The 26017-nt window shown below is 39.7% G+C and overlaps 2 protein-coding genes across 4 annotated transcripts; one reads left to right on the top strand and one right to left on the bottom strand.

Annotated features, from left to right (window-relative positions):
- Nucleotides 1-1873: 1873 nt before the first annotated feature.
- mmachc (metabolism of cobalamin associated C) lies at nt 1874-15835 on the bottom strand. 2 transcript variants are annotated; one of them, XM_044043150.1, is made up of 6 exons: nt 15736-15835; nt 15156-15353; nt 14773-14925; nt 14063-14239; nt 12862-13026; nt 1874-2519 (listed from the first exon to the last, which is right to left on the bottom strand). In XM_044043150.1, the coding sequence occupies exons 1-6, from the start codon at nt 15823-15825 to the stop codon at nt 2508-2510; spliced, it is 795 nt and encodes a 264-aa protein (XP_043899085.1). In that variant the 5' UTR covers nt 15826-15835; the 3' UTR covers nt 1874-2507. The 2 variants fall into 2 exon arrangements, with proteins under 2 accessions (XP_043899085.1, XP_043899084.1); XM_044043149.1 differs by lacking the exon at nt 1874-2519 and having other exon boundaries at nt 12168-13026.
- Nucleotides 15836-16089: 254 nt separating this feature from the next.
- Nucleotides 16090-23311, top strand: LOC122781244 (actin cytoskeleton-regulatory complex protein pan1). 2 transcript variants are annotated; one of them, XM_044044843.1, is made up of 12 exons: nt 16090-16141; nt 17234-17311; nt 17541-17583; nt 18340-18500; nt 18652-18733; nt 20303-20486; nt 20637-20710; nt 20825-20901; nt 20993-21093; nt 21545-21633; nt 21726-21869; nt 22996-23311. In XM_044044843.1, exons 2-12 carry the CDS (start codon nt 17246-17248, stop codon nt 23181-23183), a joined length of 1209 nt encoding a protein of 402 aa, XP_043900778.1. In that variant the 5' UTR covers nt 16090-16141; nt 17234-17245; the 3' UTR covers nt 23184-23311. The 2 variants fall into 2 exon arrangements, with proteins under 2 accessions (XP_043900778.1, XP_043900779.1); XM_044044844.1 differs by lacking the exon at nt 16090-16141 and adding an exon at nt 16177-16521.
- The last annotated feature ends 2706 nt before the right edge of the window (nt 23312-26017 follow it).

Genomic DNA, 26017 nt, shown 5'->3' with positions numbered 1-26017 from the left:
TATATATATATATATGTATATATATATATATATATATATATATATATATATATATATATACATATATAAAGTTTATTATTATATTAGTATTATAGTTTGTGAACCTGATCAGGTCGTATGAAGAAGCTGAAGCTGGGGTCAGAGAGGACGGTCGGTGGCTTCCTCATGTGTGGCAGCTCATAACTGATGAGATGCTGTGCTGAATACAATCATCTTAGTCAGGATATTGTATAGAACAGCTGAATGAAAGTGTCCTATTTCAGCCTGATGAGCGTAAACTTCCAGTGCACACTGCAGATTCACCCTCGTTTTCCCTCCTGCTCTCGTCGTCTGTGGTGATTCTGATGGGTTCTGTGATGTTTATTGCTTCCCGCGCGATCACAAAGCGCAGATTACTGCTGTCACACTGCAATTCGCTCTTGACTTACCCAGCTATAACGACCTCCCTGAAGAGGCATGCGCACCGCGCCACCTCAGCAGGATTTGAAAATGTTCTGGGGCAGAATGAGCAAAAGCAGCGACTACACATGGCACACACATACATCAGCAGCATAAGCAGGTTGCGACAAACTAAAGAGGCAACAATAAAGCTGTGGTCGGGTCAGATATCACGCGGGAGGCTGCAGCTAAAATGGCCATTTTTGGATCAATACACGAGAGAGCAGCATAAAGGATGAGGAGAAAGGGAGAAAGGGGGAAGAGATGTAATTGTGTGTTTGCCTCCTCACTCTCCACTATCCAGATGTTTTGTGATTGATCGGACAAAACAAGTGTGTCTATGGGGGTGTCTGTATGTGTGTGCTTGTTCATCCTTGAACTTTTAAGACTCTGACAGTTTAAGAGTTTTCTCGTGCTCTCATTTCTTTCCAAGAAACGATTTTTTTATTCCCCTCCCTGTGATTATGCTGATGATGGAACAACTACGTACGCTGCGCTCGCAAAGGACACAAACACAAATCACTACTGCTTGGTGCATATAAATAGCGCCTAAAAGAGAGGAAACACTCTGAGGTTCTTCACAACGCAGGATATTTTAAGCACAAGTCACTTTAGAGTTTATTTTTTTATTTCATACCAAATGATAAGAGAGAGATAATTGATGACTGGAGGCTAATGTGATAGCAGATTTAGCACACACACACACTGCACTCCTTCATGCTTTCTGACTCTGATTAGGTAACAGATTATATGCTCAAATAGATTTGATCATAAGATCACATTATCAATGAACATCATCCCGTGCGATTACACCATTTAATTCTGATCAATTACATGATTTTCCACGGTTCGTTTACGTTTTTATTATCCTTATCAACATGGAAGGAGACAAATATGCTTGTCGTCCTTCAACTGCAAGGGTGTGGGTTCCATTCCCGGCGACTCTACATGCTGATGTGTCCTTGGGCAAGACACTTGACCCCACGTTGCTCCTGTTACCGGCAGCATGTGAATGTAGAACTGTAGTGTAAAGCAGCTTTACAAAGATATTACTGCTACAGGTGAACAATGTCATTGTCCATCAGTGATGGTGGACACACTAGTGTTGTAGTCAAGACCACCTAAACCGAGACCAAGACTTTGAGGGGTCGAGACCGAGACAAGACCAAGACCGAGACAGTAAAAGTTGGACGTGGTCACAGCCGTCTCCGTTAGCGTCGCTTTGTAGAATGTACACGTTGCGCTGTGTTTTCTTTTGGAGGTATTTTATGCACAACAAGTCTTCACCAAATTTTATTATAGATGAGTTGGCTTCTCACGGCCTCTTCTCCTGTCACTCACATGCACTTTTGTGGGGGGGGGGCGTGTGAAAGGGGGCGGGAGGGGTGACAGCCGTCAACGGTGACAAAGATTTCAAATGATAAATGAGTCAAGTTATTGGTTGTACCCGAAGCTATACGATTTACGCAAAATCACAGTAATGATTTGATGAGTTAATCCAAGAATGCACAGGCAATTTATTAATATCCCCACAGTTGTGGTCTTGACCGGTCTTGAAATAAAATCCTGAGTCTGCTTTGTCCGAGACCGAGACAAGGCCGAGTAAAAATCCAGTCGAGACGAGACCGAGACCTTCAAAAAGTGATCTTGAGACCAAAAAGTGACATGCAGGATGTAAAGCTACTCTAAGTTACTGTAAGTGTTTCCTGTGTTCTCACATGGGTTCAAACTGACTAGGTAACAGGCAGAAAAAGTTATTTTATGCACATTCACCTCCTCTGGACTACTTCAGAACATGCCTGAACCTCAGTGTAGGTCTGAAATCTTCTGAGGACAACAGATATTTGTACCATGGCAACTGATGTTTCAGTCTGTACCAAAGTCAATGATGAATTTTTAAATGTATCTTACTACGCAAACAAAGATGAACAACATCCTTACTGGTTTTTGAAGGCCATTGAAGTTCCCCGGTGTGACGAGCTTGGATGGAGACCTCTGTTTGTCCTCCGTCTCATCAGTAGATGTCACTGTAGATGAGGAGGTGGGCGCCATCGTGCACTGCCATGTCTCTACAGCTGAACCTGACATGGACAAACCAGACAGTGGGAGTTTTATGCTTTGAAGCAGAAGATTACCATGGAAACAAAGAAATAAATGACATAAACTGTCAAGTGAACACGACTAGAAAAGTGCTATATGTACAGATCATACTGTATATATAATATTGTTTATGCCGTTGGTCTGCACTGACCGTAAGTGTCCAAATCCACACACAGCTCCAGTTTGATTCCACGTGGACACTGTGTGCCGACTGCACATGTTTGCACAATGGTTTCCAATGCAATAAGTGGCATTCCGCTGCTATCATATACAGCAGGGGTGTCAAACATACGGCCCGGGGGCCAGAACCGGCCCGCCAGACGGTCCAATCCGGGCCACAGGATGAATTTGTTAAAATTTCACACTAATGTAAATGTAATGTCAAATGCTCCGAAACTCGTGACTAAATGTGTGTGTGCTAAGTGTGCTGTGTAAATAGTATTTTTTGGCATGATATTGTTGAAATTGCACTTATATTTCTCAAGAAATTTCATGTTTTGTAAAATTATCCTTCATTAAATGTAAAACAAAGGAGTTGTTCATAGGTTATTATTCTATTATTTTGCTATTTTTACTGGTCCGGCCCCTTTGAGATCAAATTGTGCTGTATGTGGCCCCGGAACAAAAATGAGTTTGACACCCCTGATATACAGTATGTACATCTCAGCAGTCAAAGAATACACGGAAACACAGCTGAGGGTTATTCCTGGTATTGCATTTAAGTAGCAGCAATTTCCTGGTGAGAAATTGCTTACCCTCGTTTACGAATGAACAGAACCGCGGTGCCACGTATGACCCGGCAGTAATACCGTCTTTCATTGCACACTGACTGACTTGCACTGTACGAGCACAGTGTGTCTTTTTATTAAGCAGATTTGCTGCGACCATATCAAAGGCATCTGTACTTAAAGCGCTCACACTGTTAACTCTTTAGCGAGGCCTGCCAGCTAAATGTAGGAGTAGGGCAGAGTGGTTTTCTTTGTGCTGTGTTGATTCGAGTGCTCTCAGGAGTGCAGCTCCAGCTGCGCTCGGCACCGCCACTCTATTTATAAAAAGTGCATCGTGGCGTGGGTGGAAAAGCATTACGTTAAGATAATACTGTATTTCACATCACGTAAAGCACAGGGAAGTGTGTGAGAAGAAGACACACACACACTCACACTGGCCTGGCCTATAATTGTCCCTATTTAAAATGCTAATTTCCTCTCTCCCGCAGGTGCCTAACTGTGTTTGAAACAAAATTGCTCGTCATAGCAGCAGGTCAGTTGGAGCCTAATGAATTCAGCCGTTCTCCCATTACACTTATCAATGTCGAGCAGTGGCCGACAGGTGTGCTGAGCACCGAGGCTTTGACAGCAGAGCCTCTTCTCACTTTCTAAGATGAAATTCCACATCGGCCTGTGAATATTTTAGTGTTTGGCTGGGAACGATGCTTTGACCTTCGGAGGGATATTTTACTTAGTGACGCTACACTGACACTAAACTCCCAATCAGATTAAATCACCAGCACCATTTCTGGTCAAACGCTCACCAGGAGCAGCACTTACTTTAAGGGGATTTAGTGCATACTTGACTTTCTTTCACTCTGCAAGTGCAAGAAACACTGAAACTGGAAAACAGCCATATGACGTAGAGGCAATTTACATAAAAATACATCGACATGTGCAGGGACACGTATACAGCACAACGTAGGTTACTTTTAGAAGTGCATTCACCATTTTCTATGCCTGCAGCATGGTCAGGATACAAAAGCACAGGAAGCACGATGGTGTTAGCGAGTGGTACATGCACATGAACACACTCACACTCACACTCACATAAACAATATCACATAATGTTTAAAGGCTGGCAGTCATTTTAATCGTTTAATCAAGAGTCTCGATTTGTTCAAAAATAATCGATTCATCTGTCGATTATTTTCTCGATTAATCGTTTGGTCCATAAAATATCAGAAAACCTTAAAAAATGTTGATCGGTGTTCGTCACACCTGGAAATGAAAGTCTTGTCAAGAACATACTCACATTTGTTTTATACATGAAAAAAGCTTTAAAGCGATGAACCGATGATCAAAATAGTTTTAGTTAATTTAGTAACCGATTAATAATCATTGTTTCAGCTCTAGACTGAAGGCCTGCCTGCTGTTGCTGCATCATCATCATCATCATCATCAAAACAGAAAGGATGTGGATTGTTGCAATTGCCGAAAGAAATGGACAAACATTTTTTTGTTGTTGTTCAAGTAAAAGGCAGGTCAGTGTGTGTGTGTGTGTGTGTCAGATGTCAAATGTCATTACAGCAGCAAAAAACAAACACAACATCATCAGTGATGAAGCAAGCATGATTATAAAATAAAGAAATATGTGTTCTTTCGGCTACAATATCACAACATTAATAAAAACAAGAACTATTAAAATAATAACAATGAGTGTGGGCTTGTTTCGTCCAGTGGAGGACATCGCAAAAATGAAAAAGAACTGTTGCAACATGTGTAGAACTGTAAAGCCAACTGAATACAAGAAAAAACGAATTGATTTGATGCGCTTTTGGCAGGAGTGAGCAAAGGAGGGTGATTATAACCACTTCCTTGTTTGCTTTAGGCATAAAAATCGTGTTCAAAAAAAGATTGTGGTTTTTAACCTAAAGAATCATCAGTGCTTAACACTGCAGAATCTATAAAAACACTGCAGTTGAGTTTGTTCTCAACTGCTGATTTATTGTTTTCTGTTATGTCCACAACTTGTTGTTTATTAGTGCCTGTCTTGTTTCCAGTTTCTTCATCTCAGTGGAACCTTTTTTCCTGGTAACTGCGATTCGCTGCTTGGCAAGCGACTCCCTCTCACTCACTGATTGATGCCAACTCAGCATGAGGATTTAACAACCTCAACCTTTAACTTTAATGCTGATATGAACATTTCCAGTAGTATGCAGAAAAAGTTGAGACTGGTGAGACGTGTGAAGAAAATGTGTGAAAATGATGGAGTCAAACAACATGGGAGGAGGCGAGGCATCAGAAAACATCAGTGATGGTCCACAGCTGTTTCCCCTCGAGATATTTCCTCAAATGGGTGTTGAACACTGTAGTGTCTCGTCGGCAGAGCCGCAGCGAAGGCTTAATCTCGTATTTAGGGATCATCGACAGCTGTGATGTAATACTTATAATGCACGGCTATAAATTAGCTCATGTGAGCTACACTGTGTGAGACAGATTCACAGCAGCATGTCACGCATGCAAAGGACGGCGACTTGGAGCTAAATGCAATTAATCAGAGCGAGAAGGCTGCTTCCTTCTTTGTTGTCACGTTAAGTGCTTTGTACCATTTCCTAAATATAAATAAAAAATCAATCAACACCTTTACTCATTTATTAGCATGTCACTAGTTTTTTTTAAGCTATAGTGTGGATTTGGTGCAGATTTTCCTAGCACATCTTGTCACTGTTATTTTCCTGCAGTTTTTACTATTCATTTTATAGGAATATGCATGTTTGGGATTAAGCTATAAAGCAGTGCAAATCACGTTGAAAATAGTCTCCAACACAGTGTTTACCTCTCATTTACCACTCAAGTGTCCACGTTGTTAACATCTTAGAGTTTGTGAGCATGTTTGTCTTAAAAGAAATGGTGAATTTTGACACTTTAATATCTTGAAGTTAGTGAAAAGCCATAATGCTTTAAAACTGTTATGTTTCAGATGTCTTATGAAGAAAACAGCGCACAGTGTTCATGTTCAAATCTGTTTCAACCTTCTTTTTCATCAGCAATCCGTCAAAGTACAATCGTTCCTGGCTTTAGATGGGAATCGGACTGATTTATTGCCCCAAACACACCTGCTATTCACTCAAAGGCTTTGATTGTTTCAAAGGGACACACGTTCTCGGGGTAATGAAGCTGAACTTAAACAGTGGACTGTGTAAAACAGGACATGAGTTTGGGCTAATCAAACCCCAGTAAGTTTACCAGTGAGTACAATTATCTTCACACATGTTGACGTCTCAGAAGCTGGAAGGCGGCTCGCAGCGTTTCTCTCATCACATGAATGATCATGATCATTTGCCCTGCTTCACATTATTGCTACACATGAGAGTCTTCTGTTTGCATGTGAACCCACACTGATGTTTTACAGCTGAACTATATATGTATATGTATATATATATATATACGTATATACATACATACATACATATATATGTATATATACACACACACATGTGTGTGTATATATGTATATGTATATGTATATATACATATACATGTATGTATGTATATACATATACATATATATACACACACACACACACGTACAGTAGTAAGTGTTTCTAGGAATGTAAAGAGAACGCTCTAGTTTAATCACCCAGTAGGTAATAAAAATAATGAGTTAAAGGTAAATCAGGCCAGATTTATTTATTTTTTTCAATTATTTCGTAATAATATTCATAATATAAAGTGTAAAACCTGAGTGACCTGAGAGACTACTAGACTTCTGTTTCCAGAATCTGGTTAATCGTGGGAGACTTTGACCAATCACAGCTGTTGAAAGATGTGTGTGTGGGGGGGGCTGCCTCCTATAAATAATAATAATAATAATAATAATAATAAACATTATTTGTATAGCACTTTTCTTAACAATGTTACAAAGTGCTTAACAGACCAACCAAACCGAATCAAACATTACAAGGTGTCTTGCCTTCCAAGGAAGGAAGGAAAGAAGGAAGAAAGGAAGAAGTTCACACAATGAAAAAACTCCCATTTAACAGGAAGTTACTGTTAATGTTACTTCAAACAAAATGTGTGCGGTGTTTGTTTGATATAATGATCAGTTGAGCCCTTCTTGCTTGTGTTTCATCTGACACATCGTCAGTGATGTAACGCGGGATGATCATTGGGTGTTTCAACATCATATGTTCTCCTCCAAGGCGACAGAGTCGTGGCTGATCAAGCCCCGGCTTGTGTCCACTTAGCTGGCCACTGTGACTCAAGAGCCATCTTGCATCTCTCAATGTCGTTTCAATTGTCCTGCAGATGTCTCTCCCTTCCAAAACTCAAAGTGATGAAGGCTCTCGCCAGAGAGTGGACTGCAAATCCTCTGCTCCCAACTCTCACACTCAATCCAGTGTGCTGACAGATCCAGACTAGTTCCATGTACTTGGAGATATGTTCGGAAGTTTCCTTCATCTCCAGCAGTACAACTTGCTTGCTGAACACCAGGACAGTGTCTGGTCAGTTCTCTTGTTACCCACAACTCCCCCTCTCTCTCTCTCTCTCCTTTGTCCTTCACTGACCACTCCTTTTTCCCCGCCCACTGGCCTCGGCGACCAAACCAACGATTGGCTGCGAGAGGAATTCTGAGACATAGGACTAATTAATCATGCTAATCCAAGAAAACCGATAAGGAGACACCTTTAAAGATTTAACACCACTGGAAACATATGCACGCAATGAGATTTGAGTTTGTGTAGAGCAGGGGTGTCAAACTCATTTTTGTTCAGGGGCCACATACAGCACAATTTTATCTCAAGTGGGCCGGACCAGTAAAAATAGTAAAATAATAGCATAATAACCTATGAACAACAAGAACTCCTTGCTTTTTTTCTCCTTTGTTTTACATTTAATGAAGGATATTTTTACAAAACATGACATTTCTTGAGAAATATAAGTGCAATTTCAACAATATCGTACCTAAATGTACTATTTACACATCACACTGGATCTAAAATGGCACAAACATTTAGTCACTGGTATCTGGAAGAGAAAAATATTGTATTTGACATTACGTTTAGATTGTAATCGTAGTGTGAAATTTTAACAAATTCATCCTGTGGGCATGATTGGACCCTCTGGCAGGCCGGATCTGGCCCCCGGGCCGCATGTTTGACATCCCTGGTGTAGAGAGAGAGAAAGAGAGACGGCCTCGAGGAGAAAGTCAGAGTAAGCAGGAAACGTTTATAATTAGACTCTTCACATAAATCACCAAAAAGGAGACTTCAGAGCTCAGAATTCCAAGTAATTGTTTTCCCCTCCACATCCAAACACGCTGTAGTAACACTAACATTTCAGTGGATGTTAGTGGTCTGTTCCTCCTCTGTTGCTGGTGCACTGCTGGCCTTTTCCCCTCACTCGTTGTTAACTGATGTCTGTGGGCGGATAACTAACGCCGCTTCACTGATCTTCAACTCATGAAACACAGCTCATCTTTCCACACAGTTTCTTTATCTTCTGTCTCATCACCGCTGACTAAAATGAATGATTCCTACAACAGATTATTCTTCATGCACAGAACACGTCATGTCATATCCAAAGTATAGTAGTAGTAGTAGTAGTAGTAGCATATGGAAAGCCATTTGCACATTTATCCGACACCATTTCACAACAGTAGTACTAGTAGTAATACTAGCAGTACTAATCATTGTAGTAGAAGTTGTAGCAGCAGTAGCAGTAGTAGTCGCAGTGGTGTTAGAATATGCTGTTTGAGCATTTATATCACTTTCAAAGCAGCAGTAGCAGTACTAGTAGTACTAGCAGTAGTAGTGGCTGTTGTTGTAGCAGCAGCAGCAGTAGTAGTTATAGTTATATTTATAATAGTAGTTGCAGTAGTAATCATAGTAGTAGAAGTTGTAGCAGCAGTAGTCGCAGTGGTGTTAGAATATGCCGTTTGAGCCTTTATATCACTTTCAAAGCAGCAGTAGCAGTACTAGTAGTAGTAGTAGTAGTAGTGGCTGTTGTAGCAGCAGCAGTAGTAGTTATAGTTATAATAGTAGTTGCAGTAGTAATCATAGTAGTAGAAGTTGTAGCAGCAGTAGCAGTAGTAGTCGCAGTGGTATTAGAATATGCCGTTTGAGCATTTATATAACTTAGCAGTAGCAGTACTAGTAGTAGTAGTAGTAGTGGCTATTGTTATAGTTATAGTTATAGTTATAATAGTAGTTGCAGTAGTAATCATAGTAGTAAAAGTCGTAGCAGCAGTAGCAAAAGTTGTAGTATGTTTAATAGTAGTTGCAGTAGTAGATGTAGTACTGGAAGTTTTCAGCTTCAGACACTACTTCCAAACAAACCAATTCTGGACCATTTGGTTTTTATTGGATTTGATCAATCTTAGTGTTATTATGATTGATTTTGTGGATTTACTTTTGTGCATGTTGCCTCACATACTTTGGTGTGTATCCATATGGTTCATGTGGAGAGTCATATTTAGGATGTAGTGGTTTAAATGCTGGTAACCCACAGCCAACGAGCCAAACTGTCTCTGCAGTGATTGAAAGAAGAAAAAAAAAAACACTACAACACATGAACCCACGAGAGCTCGTCAGAGTAGCTCTGTCTGCCAGAACTCCATCTGCACTCTGGAGAAAACTGTCTCCTGCAGGATAATGAACAGAGAGAGCAGAGGAATGTCTCAGCCTCATCTGACTCTCTTCATGTCTCACTGCTCACTGGAGTTAGAGATGTACAGTGTCTGAGAATAGGACCGTTATAGTGAGAAAAGGTTCATATGAATGTTCATATGTTTAAATGACAGACAGTTAAAGGCTTGATTTTCACTCTTAATTGAATACTGAATAAACTAGAAATTTGTTAAATGTATATGGGGATGAATTATTGTGCAACTCTCTAACTCTGTAAGAAGTCGCCCAAGAAATCTGGCTTTAAAACCAACCAGGAGAGAATCATAGGAGAGAGGAAAGGACACAAAGAAAAACAACAAAAGAAGACAAATGACATTGATCAGACGGAAGTCATTCATCTGAAGTTAGTTTTGGGTGCCTGCTCTGTTTGGATCTTGCTGTGAAGGTTTGTGCCAAAAACATTTTTTCGAGTAATTGGCTCCTGAAAAGTGTGACTCAGTTCAACATAGTCATCACAATTTTGCTTCTCTGCTAATACAATCATAACCAATTAAAAAACAAGTGCACTAAAAGGAAATGGCAAATGGTGGGCATTAGGAGGCGATTATGGATATTTCAAACTTTTAAATATAAACACATCTCTGTTACATTCAATTGTCGAATGAGTTCACACTGTGTTTATTAGCTGTATCAGCTCCACACGACTCTGTATTTCTCAGTATAGTGGCGTTTGGATTTCGTGACAACCAGTGACAAGTTTCAGAAGTGAATTCTACTGCACCCAATTGTTCAGGAGTTTGACGGAATAAGTAACGGAGCAAATAAACTCATTCATTCATTCATTTTAACCACTTTATCCTCTTGAGAGTTGTAAGGGGAGCTGGATTCTATCCCAGCTAAAACTTGTCCAGGTCAACAGTCCATGGCACAAACACTCACGCTCACATTCACACCTATGGTCGATTTAGTGTGTCCAATTATCCCAATCTGCAAGTCTTTTGGATATAAAAAAATAAAAAATCCCCCAAAGTTACGCACTGCAGCTTTAAACATCCTGTGTAGCTTTTCTTGATGCGACGAATCGCTAGAATGCAGATATCAAGACATAAGCTGCGCATCAAAAGAGCAAAAGTGGGAAAGAGAGAGGTGGGATGGAGCAACGCAGGGGGAAAAGGGAAAGATCGAGTATCTGTGGGAGTATAATTAACTCTGTGGTCTGCCTCTCTGCAGGCCTGCGGCATACTGCTCTGAAATGCTGATTCAGTACACAGATAGACAGAGGGTAGATGAGGGTGAGGAGAGAGAGGGAGAGAGAGAGAGAGAGATGGAGTGTTGCAATGATCAGAAAATGTGAAATGAAGCAAAGGCAGCACAGCAGGACGGGCTCTCACATTTCTGTGTATAAAGAGTGTTGTGTTTCAAATGTCAACATAACGCTTTTTAAATGGAAAATAACGTTGACGTGTAAGATAATAGTTGACAGGACTTTTATAATGTGTGCAGCTCATCTGCAGAGGCCGGACTTAACTTTACCAACAACTGGGAGCAGGCAGATGCTGTGGACAGCAGCACAGCCTGCATTATCAAAGCAAGAGTGACACCTACAGGTCAAGCAATAGAACTGCGATTAATTTCTACTGCAGAACTGCTCAGCGAGAGTTATGAACATCTTTCTTCTTGTTACTGTACCTTTAGACTGAAAAGGAGAACTTTTAACCGCTCACTGTTTGTGTACATTTAATGATGTTACTATTGAACCGATAAACCTTTAAATACTGGAGATGGATAAAAAGATTATCAATAAAAAAATTAAAAATAAAAATAGAAATATAGAAATTAGACAACCAGGAATACTTTTCATTCATGGAAAACTTGTAGATCAATTGCATCCAATACTACTACTGCTAAAAAAGCAGAACATACGAAAATAAGGTAAAAGATAAGGACACTCCAAGATATGACTTTCATCACATATTTCCTGGAGCAACTGTGATCATTTCTAGCTTGAACTTGTGTCTACACACAAACACACAAGCATCATCTACAGCACATTGTCCTTTATATCTCTTTATTTTAGCATTTGCTTGTTGTTGCCACTGTTACTGTGGCATTTTAAGTTTAGAAATTTTATTTATATTTTAATTTAAGTTTCCTTTTCAAGTTTGCATTACATTTTTGTCACGCGTATATACACGGGATAACTTTCTATTATTATGTACCTGTTGAAGCTTGAAAAGTGCAATATAAAATAGAAGTAAAAGTGTAATTAAGGGAAAAGTCATGAACAAAGTGGAGAAAAGATATTTTACTTTTGATTGTTGTTTCTTCAGGTTTGTTGAGCAGGACTGATCGTTGGTACATTTAAATGTTGGTTCCACATTTGCAGTAGCTCTGAAACTACACAACACATCTTTTCACTCTGTAAAATGTAACTGTCTTTTCAGGTGACAGCTAATTGGCCTTAAACAGTCCTTACCAGTGCTTTCATATAATATGTATGACTACAGTCATTATCATGTAAAATGACAAAATAAAAGGAGTTTGCTTTTACAAGAGCAAATATAATGTAGTATTTAAAGTAATGCAAGTAGTCACAGCCACACAGCAGTGAACTTTCCCTCATATTCTGGAAAAGGTTGTCAGTTAAATCACAATTTAAATAAAAGTCTGAGACATAGAGGAGTTTGTGCTCAGAGTGGAGGGATAACACAGATGATACAGGAGGCAAATAAAAGGAAAAACATACAGAATCTCTGTCACGTGATGCCAGAACTTCAGTGACCCATGGCATCGAAGCTGCAAGTCTCAGGATTGTACTGGAAGATGATGTCGGTGGTAGGGCGCGCTGCCTAAAACATCCAACTCCCTCTCTCCAGTTACCCCCAATGCTTTTTGAATGTTGGTATTCTCCACACAATTTCCAGGTTTTTGCCTTTAATGTGTCACACTGCAGTTGTTCCTCGCTCTTAGCCATGTCCGCTCACCTCACTCTGTGCATCTGTGTTGGTTTCAGGCTGATGTTCTTCCCTTGGCAGGAAACCCCATGTCCTGAGCAGAGCAAAGCGCTGAGCAGGAGGAGTGGAGAAATAGTCCCTCTGTTTCTGTGAGTATGTCTGCACTGGACAGACGACGTCCCTGTAACCCCAGTCCTGAAATACAAAACATTTCAATGACACACTGATTTGCATTAAAGGCTCCGTTGAAAACAAAGTCACATGGCCAGGAGAGGGGAAGGGAGGGGGGAGCGTCAGCGGTGAGGATAAAGCCGCAGATAATGGAGGGATGAATATATACGGTGATGTCAAAAAAATATTTACTCCCAAACTGTAGGGGGAGCTCCGTAAAGGCAAAAAAGCAAAATACAACCAGGTTTGCAAAATTCTGCTGTAGTGGGAGGGACTGAAAATACTCTTTTAGTTAATTAATGTCAGTTAAAAATATACACGTTTGCCATGTTTTACTGCAAAGATTGTACAGTAGCCCAGAATGGACAAATCAAATATTGGCTCTTGTTTTTATGTTACCTGATGGTCAGCATATCTTTCCATATACACTTGGATGGGAAGCGTGAAGCAAAGAGCGTTAAATTAGTCGCAATATGAAAATAAATGTGATGAACACCAATATGGCGCTGAATTTAATAATATTAAAATGTATCAAATCCCATAAATGCCTATTCTAACTTCCTATACCCAGATTAAATTAGGGCTAAACAGCATAATTGTAGCAAGATTTTAGGGCTCAGATGAACCTGTTTGAATACAAATGATACTTTATATATATATATATATATATATATATATATATATATATATATATATATATATATATATATATATATATATGTGTACATACACACATACATATACACTGTATCAAATCAAACAATTTCCCACTGATATCTTGTCTTTTAGTTCAAACATATTTATAAAAGAGAAAGTTTAATGCCACAAATGTCCGTCTTTACTCTTATCTCACCTCCAGCACAGAACAGAGGGAACAGAAAACTGAAATCTTCTCAGAGGGGAGGCCCAAGGTTCACCAAAACTCCACACATGGGTGGTCTTTTATCTAAAGGCCATCTGTCTGGTGTTCTTTGACATTAAACACTTTAATATCCCTGGTGTTTATTTACAGTGGTGTGTGTGTGTGTGTGTGTGTGTGTAACCGATGGTGGTGATGTACCTGCCAGCGAAAGTTGAAAGCCTCCAGCAGTTGTATCCTGCCGTCTCGGGTCGGAACACAGTCAGGAGGAAGCGGCTGCACAGTCTCTGGGCCCAGTGTCACATCTTCAAACACCAGCAGAGCTCGGATGGCAAACCAGCCCCCGAACCTTGGATGCACGCAAACCCCAAACATTTTCTGTACAAACACCAAGAGACACACAAAATGAGTAAGAGTCTTAGTCAATTAATTGTTTCACCCTCCCAAAAAAAAAAGGAAAATGAATTATTCAGCATTCTCCATCACTGATTGTAGTATACTGAAACACATCTTTCTAGAGCTGAAACAATTACTCGATTATTAATCAATCACGAAATTAATTGTCGGTTTAAGGCTCTGTTCATTATTAAAACAAGATTTCTGATTGTTTCAGCTTGTGGACAAAAACAAGACATTCATCATCATTTCCAGGTTTGACAAATTCTGATCAACATTTTTCAACAATTTCTGCAGTTTTATGGACAAAACGATTACTTAAATTAATCGAGAAAATAACCAAAAGATTAATTGATTATGAAAAGAATCTACATATTTCATATTATGTTTTATATTTCGTATTTGAGGACACTTGAACATGACGGTGCATCTAAAGGGGTATATCCTCTAATAGTAAAAGCAAAAACAACAACAAACAATGAAATAAAGAGATCCCACAAAATCAAAAGCATTACTCTGTCAGCCCAGGGTTGATCGGTGACGTCGGACTGCTGATAGTAGAAAGCTGCTCCAGACACATGAGCCGCAGTCTGTGCCAGGAATCTTGGCTTTCTGCTGGGCAGCAGCTCGTAGTCATACCTCACATCCACCTTCTGTCCAGGAAAACACTGCAGGGCAGGAAGAGGACATGGAAATATTCAGGTGTCACCAGATCATGAAAATAGTAATGGTAACCTATCTCCAACTAAGTTTGAACATTGACATATGACAGGAGAGGAAATATAACTTTGTCAATCCCATAGAGAGTTTACCATAACATTTAACACTTTTAAATTATATTTTTTAATCTGTATATGATCTTTCAGTAAAAATGATGGGTCAGGGAATGACTTGTCACCTGTGAGACAGCACCGGAGACACAGTGTTTGACACACTGGTCTATGGGGTCCCTCAGTCCCTGGAAGCGCTGCTCCTCGATGAATGGCAGGAAGGCCAGTTCAAACATAGCAGGAGTGCTGAGCACCACCACAGCCAGGCTGTCATCTGGATAACTCAGGTGGAATGAAGCAGGCAGCAACGAGTTGTACCAACCAACCTGTGGACATAATTCTGTTTAAAGTGACAGCTGTGTCATATGAAATTTCATGAACCAAACAAGTACTTGATTAAATTATAATAATAATTGTTAGTTGTAGCCCTGATTATAATTATGTTAAATATTGGAGAACAGCCACCCAATTTCATTGTCCTTGAACAGTAATAATAAGTCTGTCTAACTATAACATACAACACACACACTATTACTAGTATTAAATAATGAACGAGTGTTTTAAAAAAGTATTTTATCACACCCCCTAATTTATCTATTGTGTAGCTTTTGGCTAGAATGGCTTCCTTTTGTGTGACTAAAACTTAAGCGCGTCCTGCCCAAAGCAACACAACAGACAAATTACAGAGAAGTTAATTTAACACTGTACCTTGAGAGGGTAAACTTCTAATCCAAGTTTTGATAAAGAGTCCTCTAAAGGTTCTATAACACTGTCCACGTTCAGAGTAGTGGCTGCCATTACTGCGTGTCAACACAAACTGTGGTGTTGTGGGATATGTAGTTTTTCTGCGGCTCATGTGTTAGAATCTCAAGCTTGACACGGAATATTTTTACAAAACCATTAAAAAAGTAAACAATGTGTGTTTCTTTGTTGTTTTTTTGAAATTGTACGGCAGTAGAGGTGAGTTTTGTAAACGTGTGACTGCAGAACACAGCGTCGAGTCATCGACGACTACAATACCCAGAATGCTTTTGTAATTACGTCATACGCAATCACGTCGCTCTTATAGGCTCCTGGATTTAAAAAAGGGGAGTTACAGCTCTTCGGGGTTTGTGTGAGTAGCCCGTTTAGCTAACTGTCACAAATATCTAGACATTTGATTAAACTACATCAGTTTATTTACAGCTACATGTTTTATGTATTTTTTTTAATGTGTATATTATTCAGCGTAACAAAAATACGCTTCGGTTTACAGAACAGTGGCTTTCTAATGTTTGCTGCGCTTCGTTATCGTTGTTGCATGCTACCTTGATGTTACCTTGTGTACGTTTTGCTTCGTATTTATGTGAGGGCTAAAATTGAGGTCCTGTCCTGATAAACTACTAGTTTAACTCTGTATCTGCTCCTGAAAACACGGTATTGACATGTTTCACAGGACTGGAGACTTTTATTAATCAGTGCTCACAGCTCTAGCAGCAGCTCGTGGCTCATAAGGTATCAATTTACCTTTCAACTAACTTTATTTAAAATAAATGTAATTTAACACAAGCAAACAACACTATATAGGTGACAGCAACAGGACCACACATCACAGGGTGGTAATTACCCTATAGATAATCAAAACATTTGATCCATTCAGTAATTCATAATATTAACAGGCACAATACCTTCTTGTATTATGACTTTGTGTGACTTCTTCTGATTATGTATTGTATTTTCAAACTAACTACAATCACTTGTTTGGTTGTCAGAAATTTAAAATGACCTTAATCCTTAAAATGACAGCATTCTCAAACAAAAAAAATGTATGGAGCATAGATACCAGGAAAAAAGAAAAAGAAAAACTAATAATTATGAAAAAAAAGCACTCAAACCAAATTAAATTGATCATCAAAACATTTGGTGATTCATTAAGTAGATGATTTAAGAATTGATTAATCATTGTAGCCCTACTGATAACAGGGAAACACCCAGGCCTGTGCAAGTCAATCTCCCTGAAAGTGTTGGAGATCTCATCTCAACTGGCCTGTCACCTCACCAACCAGCCTCAAAACAAAACACGTCTTAAGTTACTGGTGTTTGGTGTAACATCACTGACTGCTCACACAACACTGTAGTTTCACTGCCACCATGAATCAAGAGTCGTGCTGATGATGATGCTGAAAGATGATTTTGACAACTTTATTTGATGCTTTTACTCTTTTAGCTCAGCGCAGACATGAACTGGGACAATCAGCTGAATTCTATCCTGTCTGTAGCAGATGGCAGTGTTGCAAAGATGAGAGTGAGTACATGCACATATCCTTCTTTCATCTTCTTTTTGTATTAAATTCAATTTAAAGAGTTTATTCTCCAACTGTACACATACATATTTGTGTCATCAGACACTGTGGTCACTTGTGAAATTTCAACTGTCCATAGGTGGCAGCAATGCTCCACTGAATATTTAACAGTGCATCTGTTACTGAGAGTTTGGGAAAACCCAGACTCTGATAAATGCTTTTTGTCCACAGGAGAGACTGACCTCACCTCGGAATTTCTCCAAAGGAGGAGAAAGTAAGTGAAATGTTGGAAATTATAAGTTTCTGTGTATTGATTTGGGGATAATACCTTATTGTGAATTTTCTGACAGATACTGTGATTACAAGTCAAGCTACAGTACAATGTTGTCCAAGTTATAAATACAAAACAACATGACATCATAATCATCAAAATATTAAGTACTCTTCACTGGGTTGTAGTGAAAATCCCAAATAAAAATTTAAATCTCAATGCATACATTTAAAAAAAAGTGATCATTTGAAAGCATTATTTCTAATATCTAATAATAATTACAAGAATAAGAACTAAACAATAAAGTATGCATATATAATATGTACCATTAGAGCTCAGTAATAATTAAAATAATAGTTAGTGATGTATTTCTTTCAATATCAATAAAAAAGGTTAAGTAATATGTTGATATAATGCTTATGCACTGTGCAAACACACAATATATATAACTGCTATGACATGTCTTGCCTCAAATGTATAATGTGTTTCTCTATTTAACAAGAATATGTTGTTTTCTGTTTGATATTTTTTATAGAATAGAACAGTAAGACTGACACACAAAGGTTGTACATTGTGTACCATAAAGGTGAGGGTGCCATACAGTGCTGAGCATAGCCAGGAAGGAAGTCACTAGCACAAATGATTATTTCACATTGTTATCATTATCATTATTATAGATCATAACTGGCAGACACTGGTTTGGACTCATTTAATTAGATTTTTCTTAACAACCTCCCACACATTCCTCTTCCTCTCCAGATGTGTTTCCAGTGAGGGAGAGGATTCATGCTTCAGATTTGAATCCTCCTGCTCTTCCTCCTCGAGCTCCACTTTCTACACATCCTTCCCCATCTCTGAGTCCTGGTGTTCAGTGGACAGACCTAGCTTCTCTCCAGTCACAGCTCCAGATGCAGAGCCAAGTGTGTGATTTATTTTTGTCTTTGTTCCGTCAAACAAGTGTGCTGGAATTAGTGTGATCAAGATCATGTAGTTGCCGTGTCTTTGTAGTATACTGCAGTGTTGTTAGGCTTGACATAAATCCACTTGTCTCTTTGTAATGTCTCTGCAAAGGCGATTGAGTCCCTCAACCAGAAACTTCACGACATGGAGCGAGAGAGGCAGTCACAACAGTGTCACATCCAGACACTACAAGGTAACTCTTTCACTTTGAGTGATCGTACTGGGTCAAGTTCTCCTCACACAAACACAGAAAAACACCTGACCCCTGTTATTGTCTGCTAGAATAAAGGTGTTCCTTTCACACGCTGTTTAATCTGGTCACACCCAGTCTAAGTCGACAGGTTGTGTATGAAAACTAAACAGAGCCTGTTAAGATGTTAAACCTCCTGCTGCATGAATTATGAATACATTAAGCATAACTAGATGACGATGGAAATGCATGTTTGTAAAAATGTTTATGCAGGTTTTAACTCTGATAAACAGTTAAATGTTTCTTGTTAAATCCAGTTTCACGTAATACAGAAGCATTTACAGTCTGAAGTCATGTCATCATGTTATTTATTAACTTAATATTTAACTGGTGGATCTTCTTTCTTCTGCAAAAAAAAACTGTTTAACAGTTTCATTACTGGCTTTACAACAGATAGAAAAGGCTGTTCCTCTTTTTGCCCTGTTATCTCTTCACACTTTTACTTATGGAGTCTACATGGTCCCAACACTTCAAGCTGGGACCATGTAGACCCGACTCGGCACGGCACGGTTATTTTGCTTTTCCATTAGCGATACATCCTGGTACCTGGTACTTTTTGTAGTACCTGCTCTGGTGAGGTACCAAGCGAGATGAGGTGATACTATGCGGGACGTCGTCACACTGCCGTCCATTGATTGATCAGAGTGCAGTCACTGGAAGAGGCATGAGACACAAGAATCAACTGTAGATCAAATAAAAAGACTTAAAACTCCTGAAAACATGCGTTAATCTCCAACATTTAGTACATAAATGTCTAAAGTGTCAATATTTAGCGACAGCACAGTAACAAGCCACATCACAACCCCTGCCACTGAACAAATATTTTTAATTAACTGATTCTAATGATTCAGTACATCGAAAGTAACATCACTAGTTTGTCGCGTGTAAAACAAAGTCACGGCAGTTTCATGCAGCCTTGCTATGATGACTCCGCCCATGAAAAACCATACCAAACTAAACTGTGTAGAGTCGAGCCAAGGCGAGGCGTGGTGGGGCCTTGTGTGGAAAAGCATCATTATTGGCTTTTGCTGAGCTCTAAGCTTTACAGTTTGTACAAATGAATGGAATTTATTAGTTTGATCACAGTAAACAAAAAGCTTGAGTTTTGGTTAGAAACTCTGGGAAACTAAAGGAGAAATCCCTGCATTTCTAATGTGCATTAATCCCTCCATCTAATTGTAATTCTCACTGCTGAAATTGCACGGAAATATGTTTCTTTTAACAGCCAGTCCAACTTCTATGTTATGGTAATATGATTAAATGTCTGTTAATGGATAATTATAAATGTATGTGTGGAAATGGTTGTCTCACCACTGTCTCAAGTTCTAAGATTAATTCTCTTGTGTCTTTTCTTCTCATTACCCAAAACTGTCCTCTCCTGTGTGAAAAATCAAAATACAGTAGGGAGCACAGGGGGTTCATTTATAATGAAAGATTTTAATAAATTATAAGGAGTTGTCCACAAGGCTGCAAAAGGAGGGACAAATCTGTGAAAACTGTCTTCTTCTACAGAGGAGGTTCACAGGCTGCGTGAGTCGCTGAGGGAGAGTGAAAGAGACAGGGGTGAATCAAGGAGGGCACAAAGTCCAGCAGCAGAGAGACGGATGGAGCAGTGGAGGAGAGAGGTCGAACGGGAGCTGAGCAGTCTGCGGGGACACATCTCCAGAGCCACATCGATAGTCAACGTAGAGGACAGGTGCAGTACGGGTTAGGCCTGTGTGGCATAACTCAACACTTCATGTTACTATGACTAATATGGATGGTTCTATGTGATTTTCTCATTTTTGGAAAAAGTATGTATGAAAGAGAGCGCATGGATCACCTTTTGTTTCATTTCCTCCTCCAGTCTCAGCTCTAAGCTTCGCAGAGAGGAGCTGGAACACTTGCGAAGAGAGGTGGACCAACTGAAAACACGGTTAAGTGAGTCACATACGTGCAAACAACCATATGTCCTAAGCCCAATTTCTGGCTTGTCAAGGAAAAGGAAAGTAGAGTCTTGTCACAATGTCGGCTCTTTCTTTTCATCTTTGCCAGGACGGCAAGAGGAGGACGTGTTCCTCCAGCAGACAGAGGTCAGAGACACGAGGAGACAGTATGAACGCAGCTGCAAGGTGCACACACACCGTTTCATGTAGGCCGTGTTTGCTTTTGTGGTTTGTTGTCTTTCAGATCTTTAACCTTTCCTTTGTGTGCCATGTTCAGACAATGGAGGAGCTAACAGAAAGCTACAGAAGTCACAGCGCTGATCTGTCAAAGACCGTGTCTCAGTATTCACACACGCAGCAAGAGGTCCGCCAGATCAGGTAAATGTGTGTTCCTGGGGTTTTTATCTAATCTTTCTTTAAATGATGTATTAATCAATCAAATATTATTGTTTATAGCACCTTTTCCACAGGTTTGTGTTGTGTAACGTGCTTCAAAGATGATTGGTTAATTATCAATATGAGAAAATGTGTAGATTTCAATAGAAATACATTGAAGCCTGGATTACAACTAAAAAAAAGTATCAAGTATAAAACATGCGATTTAGATGTGAGAGCTAATTTAAAATTAGTAAACCACAGTTGAAGACTGAAGATTAGATGTCACTAATTCTCACACTCTGGACCTTTACATACCCAAAATAGCAAATGAGAGGTAAAACTATAGCAAAAAATATGAATTTTAAACATAATATTCATTGAAAAAATAAATAAATAAAGGCATGAAAACAGTACAAAAGTAAGTTCTCATGTGTTTGATCTCTGTCAACAGAACAGCTGTATCAGAACTGACAGACGAGGTCAAGAGTCTTATTCTTCGAGAACGTGAACCAACACCTTTACTGTCTGGACACGTATCAGGCAAGTCACTCTCTCACTCTCTCCCTCTCTCCTTCTCTCATACGTGCACATGACACATTTGTGAAATAGTTTTTCCCCCTATTGATTTGTAGGGACGTCACCTTTTCCACTCCCCCATGGCCGTCAGGGAGTCAGAGTTGAAGCTCCAGACTCTGACTCGGAGGACTTCAGCCCGACACCGAGTCTGGCTGAGATCAGCTCAGATGATCTGTCGTGGCTGGATGACAAAGACTCAGGTAACATTTTTTTTTTTCCACCTACATGCACAAAAAAACATAAACGTGTTCCTACAATAGGATCACACTCAACAGACATGGGCACCATGAAACACTGATGCAAGATGGGACGTGTACTTTCCTCTGTACTTTCCCTCCCCCACACATCTGGCTCAACCTTTGCTCTGACTCATCCACGTAGCTTTAACTCACAGTGGAGAGAGTGTCACTGTTTCAGCATAGAGTTAATTAAAGGAAAAACCATTGGGCATTTTCATGATAAATATTAATGTCTGTTGTGTAAACTATGTAGGTCACTCATCAAACAATCTAATGCCCTTTTACTTTACAGATAAAAAAACTGGAGTGTCAAATTTTAAGCTTTAAAGCTTCAGGAAGGCGGGCTTTGTTACTCTTCAACAGATGCGTCTGCTTGTTAATGTAGATTTATATTTGCCTTGCAGACATACACGATGACCTGCTCACCTAAATCTCAGCAAGAAAGCGAATGAATGCACAGTGTTTGAAGCTATTCCTTCATTTCCCTTCTTATAGCATAACCTGTGGATCTTGGTGATAATCTAAACTGTAAAACACATTTGTAGTTCTAGCATGTTCCTCTGCAGATAAAGCACCATTCCCATTTCCAACATTTCCTCTTCATATCTCATCGCAAATCCAGCTGTTTCTAACTAAAAAAAATTCAACGTGTGTGTATGTGCGTGCTTTTATTTGTCTGGAATAAACAAAACACTGACCTTGTCAGGACTAGAAGTTCTCATGGAGACCAAATCATGGTCCTAATGAAGCATGACCTCAACTCTGAGGAACTGGTTAAGTTTAGGACTAAGATTTGAATTGTGGTTTAGGTTATTCTTTGTTTACGCTTTGTTTACACTTTGTTTACGCTATCCAAATGACTGGAAGTCAGTACAAACGATGTTTTAGCGGCATAATCTCATTTGTGAGCATGCATGTGTTGTGTTTTGCGTTGCGTGGGCTTGTTCACCCCTGAGACCCCGGGAGAAGGTTGGCTTTCCCGGAAGAGATTATGATCTCTGCCCTAAATAAAGAATACACAGGCTCATGCTTGTGCACGCACACACACACACACACAGTGAACTGCTGCTCCTCTGCTCTTCATCAGCTCTCCATCAGAAGCCACGTGTACGTCTGAGTGTCCAGTCCAGACGGAGCGACTTTGCTGGTCCAGGATCTGATCTGGAAGACGTTGATGATGATGATGATGATGATGAAGATGATGACAGAAATTGTCTCCTTGATGATGACTTGAACCCCGATTTAGGATCTGACCTAAGTCTTAATGACCTCTGACCTGTTTCAAGGTGAATTTCCTGAGATGTATTAAGACTATGATAAGTGTATTTTTTATTTATTTTTGAGTCTCTGTTAATCTCTGTTGCTAAACCCCAAACTTCAAAAATAGAAATAGAAAAACACGACCAGCCGTGTGGCGTATTTCCTTTGTTTTCCTGAGGGAGGAACACATTCAAAGAGAGACGGTAGCAGCAGATTTGGTTTGGCATCAGTGCTGCACCGATACATATACCAACAGGTATTCATTTCATCCAACGTAACGCTGTAACTACTGTCAAAATGACCTACGTGAATATGACGTGTGATGTTTGTTGATACCAGTGGGGACATTTCTTCCAGCGTGGGAAATTCTCAAATTCTATTTATAAGCAATTATGTGTGAGAATGGCAGATATGTTTAGAGAAACATTGCAGTCTATCAAACCACTTTTAATGTTTTTATTAGCCCCGACTGTGACTCACTCTTGTAATTGCTGTTGAAACTGTGTCCTCCCTTATGAAATCGACCACAGTGTGCTGCAACAAACCACCAGAAGGTTTAACAAATGCCAACTTGATCAAGTCTCTGTTGAAAACAGTATTAATCAAAGCGTTGCTTTACCTCAGTCTAGTTAAAATGGAGTAGGCGGCATATTTTTGGTGTTATTGACCAATAATCCCATAATAACCTCTCAGCATAATGAAAATCATGCGATCTGAAAAGAGAACTAGACGTCTGCTTCTCTTCTGGGCTCCGTTTACAGGCTTGGCGTTTGTGAGAGCCCAATAATCTGGTTGCGGCAAATACCCCTAATCGGAACGTGATCTGTAGTCGCAGAGTGAAATACTCCAGACTCAATATGTGGAGAATGCCAACCAGGCTGCAATAAAAATTTCAAGTTTGCTGGAAATGAGATTAGGGTCTGTGATAACTCTAACTTGCCAGAGAGCAGGACAAGGTGACGATGGCTGAAACCCAAATAGGAATATGACCGCGGTTCAACCGAGGGAAAAAAAGAGAAATACAACATCTAAAGGTGTGACAGAGATCACAGACACATGCAGTTGACCTAAAGAAATAACACAAACATGACATTCAGACATTCTGTGTGGAGCTCCTGGTGGAAGATGATGTAGTGTGTGACCTCCCTGTTGCTGGTCAGTCATGGAATGTGAAGATAGTTGTGTGAACTTGGCTTAAATGCACAATATGTTATTTCTTCTGCTTGAACTCTCACAATCAAAACAATACGCAGCTCAAGGGCAAATTATAGCAGAGACAGGTGAAGCGGACGATGTCATTAAAAGTGGATGAATTTCAACTTAACTCGGGTACAGTTGCCTACAGCTAACTAGAGTACTGTAGATGACTATGACCTAGATGACTGAGAACTTTAACAGACACCAAACCAAAATGAAACAGTCCACTATCTTAAATGTTTGAAACGTTTCGGCTAATGTCAGTCCTTTAGTCTTGTTGTTTTTAGATGTTTTAACTTTGCTAACACGTTGTATCTTCTAGCAGCTAAGCATGCACACCCTAAGGAAACCTAAAAAAGGGTTGAGTATAAAAGACAGTGTCAATGATGTAGTGTTTCAGAGATGAAGAGACTGCCTTTTCATCTGTTAAATGTTGTGAGCAGGAGAATCTGAGTAACAACAACTGTGATCCCAAATCATCAGTATTTTAATAAACTGGGCATGAACCCGAGCCAACAACACAGCTGAGTCCACTGACCTGGCCCGAGGACTGCTCCAGTCTCTCGGAATCATTTGCAGTAACTGTGTCCACATGTAGTGACTGATAAGCAGACTGGGTGGGAACAAACCTCTTGAAACAGGCAACAGAAAGGAGTTTCATTCAGAAAAGTTCTCCTTTCATGGTGGTGGATGGCAGGCAGGGCTTCTTTGTGTCAGCAGAGAGGCAAAACACACTTTGCGCTCCTGTTATGCATCACTGATGATAAATTATGGGTTGTACTAAAGGAAAGGACAGAAGTGCTGTGATTGGATTGGCCCGCTAAACCAGGAGCTTTGGTTTTTATGCAGTATGAGGTTTAAATAGTTTCTGCTCCAGTTTGTTATGATTACAGATTGTTGGGGTTAGGTAAAGATTTGATGTGGTTAGGGTTTGGACGGGATTTTCATCTGTACCCATAAGTGCAGTTGGATCAATGAGGATGCCACTTTTCACTGTGTCACTGATTTTTTTCATATATATATATATAAAGTAAGCGCCTACAGTACAGTATTTCTCAATTTGATTAATAATAATAATAACAATAATAATAATTAAAAAAAAACCATCAGGTTAATAAAGTAATGATCTATGACTTTCACAGTATTATCACTTCATTTACAGTCATATAACAAGAGTAGAGGCTCACTATGAAATGCTACACTGTTCACTGTAGCAGAGTAATGGATATTTAATGACTTTTCCCCCTGACATGATGCACTCTTAAATCCTGAAGGAGTCTGATGAGGGATGGGCTGTTGTTTCCTGGTAATGCAGCCTGAAAGTGAGGAATCAAAAAACCATTACGGAGGCGCCAGCACCTCTTCACCTCCATCTCATCTTTATGTATGTTCACAGTGTTAGTGAAGTTCCCTTTTATGCTCTCGTCTGACATGACTAACAGTGTACCAGGCTTGGTGTGTAGCTGTTAAATAATTCGGCATCCAGACACCCCCTCCATCGAGGATCCAACACTACAGTGTTGAGCCACAGGGAAGCTGATAGGCGAGGTTAGGTGTTCAGCAGGGTGTGTGTGTGTGTGTATAGAGGCAAGTGACAACTGACACAGACAAGACAAATGATCTCATTTGTCAACAGTGAGCAACAGAAGATC

The sequence above is a fragment of the Solea senegalensis genome, linkage group LG14 (genome assembly GCF_019176455.1).
Source record: "Solea senegalensis isolate Sse05_10M linkage group LG14, IFAPA_SoseM_1, whole genome shotgun sequence".
Taxonomy (NCBI): domain Eukaryota; kingdom Metazoa; phylum Chordata; class Actinopteri; order Pleuronectiformes; family Soleidae; genus Solea; species Solea senegalensis.
The sequence above is the reverse complement of the archived record's forward strand: the minus strand, read 5'-3'. Positions and strand labels throughout refer to the sequence as shown.